Source organism: Porites lutea, chromosome 5, assembly GCF_958299795.1.
Source record: "Porites lutea chromosome 5, jaPorLute2.1, whole genome shotgun sequence".
In the NCBI taxonomy this organism is placed as follows: Eukaryota; Metazoa; Cnidaria; class Anthozoa; order Scleractinia; family Poritidae; genus Porites; species Porites lutea.
Window position 1 is genome coordinate 16,764,062 of NC_133205.1, and position 8,876 is coordinate 16,772,937.

At 39.7% G+C, this 8,876-nt stretch overlaps 2 protein-coding genes across 6 annotated transcripts in view; one reads left to right on the forward strand and one right to left on the reverse strand.

The window, feature by feature from the left end:
• LOC140939235 (leucine-rich repeat serine/threonine-protein kinase 1-like) overlaps window positions 1-8,369 on the reverse strand; it is a 45,517-nt gene extending 37,148 nt beyond the window's left edge. For 3 of the 4 annotated variants that reach the window (XM_073388811.1, XM_073388812.1, XM_073388809.1), the window contains exons 1-4: window positions 7,928-8,149; window positions 5,624-6,308; window positions 3,313-3,594; window positions 709-1,024 (exon numbers count right to left, since the gene is read on the reverse strand). In XM_073388811.1, the coding sequence (XP_073244912.1) occupies window positions 709-1,024; window positions 3,313-3,594; window positions 5,624-6,308; window positions 7,928-7,961 (1,317 nt within the window). In that variant the 5' untranslated portion in view covers window positions 7,962-8,149. Of the gene's footprint in view, window positions 1-708; window positions 1,025-3,312; window positions 3,595-5,623; window positions 6,309-7,927; window positions 8,150-8,238 lie in introns of those variants that run through there. The other variant, XM_073388810.1, reaches the window with a different exon arrangement.
• Window positions 8,370-8,523: 154 nt separating this feature from the next.
• The window catches only part of LOC140936304 (structural maintenance of chromosomes protein 5-like), a 38,848-nt gene continuing 38,495 nt past the window's right edge, over window positions 8,524-8,876 (forward strand). The window contains exon 1 of one of the 2 annotated variants that reach the window (XM_073385750.1): window positions 8,524-8,694. In XM_073385750.1, the coding sequence (XP_073241851.1) occupies window positions 8,543-8,694 (152 nt within the window). In that variant the 5' untranslated portion in view covers window positions 8,524-8,542. The remainder of the gene's footprint in view (window positions 8,695-8,876) is intronic. The other variant, XM_073385751.1, reaches the window with a different exon arrangement.

The following is an 8,876-nucleotide window of genomic DNA, read 5'->3' on the forward strand; positions in this document are numbered from 1 at the left end:
ATAAAGAAATGCTTTAGCAAACTTTTAAATGTATTCTAATGTATTTATAATTTAAGAATTGAGTTCGGCACGGCAGTACTGCCACGTTTGAAACCAAGCCGAGCTACTGCCGTGCTAAAGTCGAATTGAATTCAGTCAAATTAGTTCGGCACGTCAGTAGCACGACGTTTGAAACGGGCCTAGCTAAGTTAAAAGAGGGCTAACTTCCATTGCGATTTCGGACAATTATTGGAATGACATATCTGACGATTTGTGCATTATTAGTCTCTGCACTATATATGCCTTATCTACGCTGCTCTTCTGGTTTTTTGAAAAAGCGCCCAGTTACACTAAATTAAATAAGCCTCCTCTCTCTGTTAAGCCCTCCAACCTTCAAACGTGCTTAAAATAGAAGCCTCCAGGGGGCTTTAAAAGTATGTCTACTTCCGACATCTCTGTCCTAGAAGTAGCTGACAAGTTGTTTGTCGCAATGACATGAATGTATAGTAGTTAGTGTCTTCAACTTCCACGGGTCTCCTATAGCTTGGTGGTAGAGCGTCTAAACTAGTCACCAGAAGGTCATAGGTTCGTCTCTTGTCGGGAGAACTCGGAATTTTTTTTCGGAAACGCCTGTTTCACCACTAAAGCAAAACTCTTTCACAAACGTCTTTTCTCGTATAGCGTTATCACACAAATGCTCTTATTTGTAAATTGCTCCTTCATACTTACCAAGGGACACTTCCAAGGCATTGGAAAATTTTTCAGGTCATTACGATCAAGCAATAGCTTTGTTAATGCGGTAGCGCCCTGGATTCCACTGGGTAAATGCTGCAGATTATTGTCCGACAGATTGAGCACCTTCAGAGCAGTACAGCCCCATGTCTCACTGTCAGGTGTGCTGGAAATTTCTTCACTGTCATCGTGGTTGTCACACAAGGATGCGATTTTATTACGCGCCAAGTGGAGCTTTACCAATGTTGGGATTTGCAGTACTGATGCGGGGATGGATATCAGCTCGTTATCACAAGCTGACAGTTTCTGTAACCTGTTTTACGGAAGAAAGAAAAATGTCATTTACTTTACTTTACAAGTGTAACATCTAAAAAAGAAAGAAAGAAAGAATCTAGTTGCACACAAATAACGGCGCGACCCGCCTTTTTAGTGTGCCATTGCCCGCTTATCACACCTTAAGATTCAAGCTACACGCATCAACCAGTTTAAATGACAGCCACCGATTCCGAGTTTGCAGAGACTCGTCGGCATTCCGAATCGCGACTCCGAAAGGTTAATTCATTTAATCGTTTTTCCGTGCATTGACGAACTGGTTGCTGTAAGTACATGTCGCTAATGAAAATAGAATTCTGGGCGATGAGGAAACATTTTGAAACGCGTTTGAAAACAAACAAACGAAAGAAACCCTAAACCGCCGCTTCTAAATACCGGGCTTATTCATCTTCGTGAGGAGTTTTAGCAGGGCTTCTAAACGGTGACCGGTCGTTTCGCCTACGAGTCCTTTCGCCCACATCCCGTTCGCTTACATGTTAGGTCGTTTCGCCAACGTGTTATAAGCCGTTTCGCAAACGTTTTATAAGTCGTTTTGCTAACATCTTGTAAGTCATTCTTTGAATAAGAACAAAATTTCCTTACGGCCGAGCGATTTAAAACCACTAACATGCGGAGCAATGGTTTTTCAGGCGCTACTCTCATGGTTTCTAACAAAAATATTTTTTAAATGACCGACGCGACGGAAGGCGTTTCAAATTTAGCTATTAAGGTGATACTTGCTGTCCACTTCGAAAGTTTAAAAATTAGTACAACGTTCACTGTGAAAGGTTTGAACCCAGGAGTCATTTCAAAAGGTTGAGTTTGATCGTCCGGGTGAACGTAGTCCTGAATAGGACTGTTGTTGTTGACAGTGACTGACGTTTCGACAACCTGTGCGGTAGTCATCTTCAGAGTCAAAGTGAGTTGTATCACGTCAGTTGATGGTATTATACTCTGGTTACAATGTCCACTCTTCGAAGAAAATTCTCGGTGATACTCTTTAAAACAGGACGTAGGCCAAACGACTCGTTGGCGAAACGACCGTCAACCCTTCTAAACTGAGAGGCTTAAATCCGAGATGGGCTTATAACCAGAAAAAAAAGGCGCTTCAACTGAAAAAAGCTACATGTTTAGCAGTGCAGATCCAAAAACGTTTTGCATTTACTTCTCAATAATTAAGCTTCAAAGCATAATAATAAGTCGAATTCAAAAAAGGAAAAGCTAGAGGGGGGGGGGGGGGGGAGGGAAGGGGCTTATATCACGAGGAATTATAATCGGATGTATTTTTTTGTTTACTGGTAGAAGGACCTATATCTTGAGGTGGGGAGGGGGCGGGGAGGGGGCGCTTATGAGTGGGGAGGTTTATAATCGGCAGTTTACGGTCCAGCCTGCGAGCAAGTTCTCCGGGGCGCTCTGGCGGTGGGGCGGGAAAAGGAAGGAGAGCTTGCAACTACGTCTGTGGAATTTGAAAACAGCTATTTCGAGAAAGGTTATCGGAAAAATGTGCACAAGACAATCCCGAAAGGTAATATGGGATATGTTCAATACACTTTTCCTGACACTGTAGCTGTCAAACCTACTTTTGTTGCTTTCTTTTAGCACTCGCAGACATATGTCCATGATCTCTTCTGCCATTCTTTCAAATTTCTTAGAAAAACAATGAACTCAAAGGGGCTGTATCACGGCAGTCCAGTTCATTTTGTTTCATTTTGCCAATTAATCGCCCTCAATCGCTATGGAACTTAAAGTAAGCAAAGAAATTACATGGAAATGACAAAATCAGAGATTCGAGACAAACAGATATGTCTCCTGAGCATTATTTTTGAAGTTGCAAAAAGCAGAGATCAACTTTGAAAAACTGTTAGGCTGAACAGTTTTCAAAAACCCTAATTTCAATCCGTTTCAGTCTTCCTCAGTTTTGCCCATGCGTGGCATCCGTTGTATTTGTTGTGTTATTTTAACCTAATTTTTATTTTTGTTATTTTTACGAAAAAGTCAATGCGAAATGCTGATTGGCGGAGATCGCATTAGTAATGACGTCATTACCCTTGGCACGTGTTTTTCAATGTTCGCGTTTCTTTCGGCTTCGCACTGATTGATGACTGATGAGGGAGGGACAAGGGGGGTGGGGGGTGGGGGACAATAGGGGCTAATGCCCCCTTTCAACACCTAACCCCCCACACAAGCACTTTTCCATCTAATTAATGCATTGCCGTCTAAAACTTTTTTCTCCTTCTTCTTTAACTTTACTGGAGAACCCTGAAAAGGTTGAAAATTTGTATTAAGTACCTGGTAAAGGTGCTGGAAACATCTGGCAAGTACTGCAGCCTATTTTTGGATACATCTAAGACCTCTAACACAGGTAGAGTGTTGAAAAGCTCATCTGGCAGTTCTTCAATGTGGTTATCTGACAAATAAACACTCACAAGCCGCGCTGATAAGTTGACAAACCAGGCCTTGTGAACAGCAAACAAGTTTTTCTTGTTCCAGGTGGCAGAGAACATGGTGATAGATGGATCCACCTCATAGGAAAGTGATGATCTTGACTTGTTTTGTGACTCTTTTGTGTATCTATAAACAAATCATCACAAAAAAGGGATAAGATACGAACCCTGGGAATCTGCCGAGGAGAAAATTACAGCAAAACCCTGCATTACAGACACCCGCTTAATCCGGTACCTCATTGTTATAGACAGTTTGCTTTGTCCCTGGGGAAAGAAAGCCCTTACATTTTTTTCTTAACTCGAAAGCCACTTCTCAGCTTGATACCGACACCCCATTATTAGGGGACAATTTCTAAGGCCTCTCAGTGTCCATATTAACCCTTTAAGCCCCAATGGTGACAAACATCAATTTTCTCCCTATGATATACATACCTTGTCAAGAGATAAGGTTATGAGAATTAATGAAATGATCACTAAATAGAAAAAGCTTTGATCTTTTATCAAATTCTCTCAACTACATTTTTAAGGAAATGTACAGAGATCAATTTGGAGAATTGGTATGTTGATATTGGGCCTTAAAGGGTTAACAAGGTTTGACTGTAACATTTTTAAGAGGAAACTAAAATTAACTAGTTGTCCTAGAGACTCTTGCGTGAAAACGCTTCGTTTTAAGATTGTCATGTGACTTTGAACTAAGACATGCTCTTGGTGAAAAAATCCTAGCTAACAGTGAAACCCTAATACAAAAATCACCCTGGTACATTTAGAAGGAATAACGTTCCTTGCTCTAGTTATAATCAAAACATAATCTAAACATAACTATATAATGTTATGATAAAGTTTGGTACACATGTTTGAGGTACTATTTCTCAATCTACTGGCAGCTCTCTATATTGACATCATATGTGATTATTAATTATTAGTAACATTTATGAGCATTATGCAGTGATCCATCTACCTGTGTGTCCCGTGTCTCAGACGCATATATTTCTTAAAATACACTCAAATCATGCTAGTGTCCATTATGAGCAGGATCCATCGTATTCTTCTTCGATCCCAAAAATTATAGTGTTTTTCTTTAAATGACACAAAGATTGAAAAGCCGCCATGTTATTATGGCAGACTCAATCAGTACACATATAGGATCTATGAGCTTGCCTTAAGAGCTGGCTTGTGAATATAAATCCTTAGGTTTTCCTGGACACATTTCTTTGTTAAGCTAAAATTGGTTTGTAAGAGCTAATTTTGACAAATCTCTTAACTGTCTACATGTTATTTATAACGTGCACGGGTACAGGACTTTTATATAACTCTTTATTAGGTAAAAAAAAAAAACCAACATCTATAAACAAGAAATCAAGTACCAGTAATGTTCACGCAAAGGATAAAATGAGAAAAAAAAAAGAGTGCAAATCAAAAGCATCCTTGAAAAGATATGCATTGAGCTAAGTTTTAAATACGGTTTATAATGATTGCTAATCTTCAGTGGTAGTTTGTTCCGTATTTTGGTCCTCCTACAGAGTATACCCTATCGCCATACATTGTCAGATTGGCCACGGTCTCATCAAGCAACTGGCTGTATGAGGATCTTAATATGCAGCCCAAGTTCTTATATCTCAGTACGTTACATAGGCACAAAGAATAGTCTGGGCAGTGTCCTGGAGGATAAGCTAGTATCGCCTAATTTTAGCTGTACTGCAAATACCAAAAAAACATGCTAGCTTAAGAATGGATCAATGTTTATGAAAATTACTTATATTATTTTACAATAAACTCACTATCTTTCTTCTCATTGGCAAAGAGCCCACAGTTAATTTTGGAAATCAGTACAGGCTACAAATTAATTTAGTTACCGGTAGTTATCTGCTGGCAGATATACAATTTATATAGGTTGTACAGGCAATGCAAGATTCCATGAGCAATGTCAAACTGTGTCCTGTGCGACAAGTGTTTATCACAATTATTTTTTTAAACAATCTATAATTATATTATAACAAAATCAATAACAATTTTATCATTACATCTGGGTTTTGCAATATTATGCAAAATACAGATGTAATCAAGGTCTTGTCAAGTGTTATCACAGGTTATCAGTTAATGTAAGGCTACAGGATATCACAAAACTCTAATCTAATAATTGTTTATTATTACCATACCTCATGAGTGCTTCTCCTATGATTTCCCAGTGATTCTCAACAATGTCATCTGTCACCTCAGCACCATTTTCAATGAGGTAGTTAACAACAGATGTTTGAAGTCCTACACAAGCACCTTCAAGGGGACTTCCTGGTACTTGAGCTTCAGCATCAGTTGTAGTCACCCTGAAAGGAGGGGGATTAATGTCTGTTCCTTTCTTAATCAATAACCTTACTACCTGCACATGTCCAAGTCTACAGGCCTCGTGTAGTAGTAATTGCCCATGTGTCCGCAAGAGAAGTGGTTGTTCTGATAATAAAAGTTCAACAACATCATGTTTGCCGGATCTACAAGCCAATAAAATTGGTGAAAAGCGACCCAGTGCTGGGTCATGTACAAGTGCACCCCTGGATATCAAAAATCTGGCAATGGCTGCATGTCCATTCATGCACGCCGCACATAAAGGGGTGAGATCATCGTAAGACGCAAGATTGACATCTGCTCCAAAATCCACAAGTTGACGCACAACATCCAAGTGTCCATTTTCACAAGCCAAATACAAAAAGTTTCTAGTAGTTGATTCATTTGTCCCACTCTCTTCCCCACAAATGAGCTCATGTGCGATATCCTGGTTGTAGTAGATTGCTTGTAACAGTGTGTCAAGGTTACCTGTCCTGCAGGCTTCACACAACTGTTTGAAAACACCTGAATCACAAAAGAACAAATTAGAGAGCAATAAAGTCATGTAATAATATTATTGTCTCTGAGCATAGATGCCTGTATTTGTCTTTACATACAAAGTTAGCCTCCTCAGCAGATAGTCCTTCCCTGTAGTCGTGATGAGCCATCCTGGCCTTACCTCCCACTCCCTTGGGGGAAGGGGGTATCCTGGAATATTTGAGTGCATGTGTGTAGCAAGCTTCTCACAACCCTTAATTAATCACCCTATTTCACGCCCAAAAAGTCATTCAGATCTTCATCCCTGTTCAGGGCTGTCATTAAGGGCTGGGGGCCTGGGATATCCCCCGGCTACTATGAGAACGACCCCGGCTATTTTCAAAGGAAACAAAATAATAAAGGAAAATGAGACCAAAGAACTCTGTGGTTACTAATTGCATGTACCAGGCAACTTGAAATCTTAATGACAGCCCTACCTGTTTCAGACCTGAAGCCCCTCTCTCAACGCCCTACCAAAAGAGCCTTTCTTTTGCTTGATTGATTTTGGCATACTGGAGAAAGACTCTGCATCTTTGCTGAGCATGTGCTGCATGTTGCTAGCATATAGTTTTGAACCAATGCCTAATAGCTGTGCGCTAGGTACAGCAGACTCAGTAATGACCATCAGTTTATCAATACATGGAAGCTTGCTTTTGAAAAACTAGTTTGATGACAGAAAACAAGATAGACTAGTCCAGAAGTTTGCCCTGTGGCAACTTTAAAGGCATGACGTCATTCAAGGAGAGCTTCCTTTTCTCCTTTTTGCTCAAGAAAACAAAAAGAGGTTCTGCGTGCAAGGTGTTCTCTCAGCCTGGTTCAGATGTCGCACTTTTCATGTGCCAAACCTAATTGAATAAGTTTGACTTTAGCACAACACTGGCGCCAACATCTGATTCCAACAGTGCACCGTGTGAAGTTAAACAAAAGTTTGACAAACTCTGTCGAACTGAGCACTTTTGCCGCACTAAACTAAAACTGCCGTACCAAACTGATTCAGACACTGCTCTTTTGCTGTGCTTAATGCATCAGTTAGGTTTGGCACATGAGTGGAGTGGTGTCTGAACCAGGCCTCAAGAGACAAATGATTAGAAAAACAACCCAGCCTATATGGTTTACAAGAGCAGAAAACTTTACCCAATTTCAGAACTAAACAACTATTTTTGTTAAAATAAGTCCTTGATTAAAATCTTATTTTCTTTTATTTTCGTGCAAGCTATTTCTTGATAATGAGTAAAAAACAAAGGAAAATAAAATTTGAAGCGATTATTAAATTGAAACCACAACATTTACATGTACACAGTGAAAATGTTGAGGTTCAATTTTATCCTTGATTTAAATTCAGCATTGGGAAGTGAGGTTTCTTGCAAATGTACATTCAACTGGCTTTTCAAAATACAAAGAGAGATGAAACATTCGTATGCTTACAAAAGCTTACATGCATTAACAAGTTGACATCTGATGAGTGGCTTATAATTTCAGTTTGTGAATACAGTGTGCAGAACATCAAAATTTGCTATGAACGTTCTAGAAGACATCAAAAATGCTTAAAATTCACACGTAGATTAAAAATCAACGTTAAACGACGAATTTACAAGAAATTCACTTACTTATAATCTCGTCCCATGCGTCTCCAACCGCCATGCATAAATTATCACGATGATAATGAAGTAAGTCTAATGACAGAAAATTTTGACAGCCAGCCAAGTGCAAAAAGCGGTTACCAATTGACTTAACGTTCAGTTTCACCTATGATATGGTTCAGTAGCAAACTATGACACGTAAAAAAATATACCAAACTGTACTTAAGACATCACACTTCCACGAAAACACGGAAGCTATTCTTAGAGCTTCAGCCTATATTCGACTGTGTCCTTACATGTCTCGTTTCATGCATAATCAATATATTAAAAAAAAATACCTTTGCTCATTGCGTCGTCACTAGATCCATTCCGAGAACATTCCCTTTTCTGGAAAGTGATAACTGAAAGCAACGATATAAGCTGCCTTCGAGATCTTTAATTAAAACATAGGAAACTTCCAGGAAACAGAGAGAATTGTATGTTCACATGTGCAGCTGCCCGTTGCGTGACGCAGTACTTCCGTCATGCTCTGTAAGTTTTTCAACAGTCAGCTTTCCAAATTTGGAAATGATTGCCCATATATGGAAAAATTGAAAACCCCGTATGCTAACAGACATTTAGCGGGAAATTTCACCATCCAACATGGCGTCGAAGCGGCCAACATCAAGCCTGAAAAGTCATTTTGAATCAAGCAAAAAAGCACGGTCTTCTGCTGGCGGCAGTACTGAAGGTCACGACGAAAACAGTGGTTTTGTGGATGGTGCTATAGTACGAGTGAAGATGCGAAATTTTGTGTAAGTTAAACGACTAGGGCGTAGCGCAGAGAGGGCACGCGCTCAATGATCGCTCACCGACTGTTTCTCTGACAGGGAAATTTGTATTCATCAGTTATACATTTATGTTCTCCTTCCTAATCTGTACCATACTGTTACGTTACTTTCTATAACCTGAAATTTCAAGGAGAAAGCTACGCAGA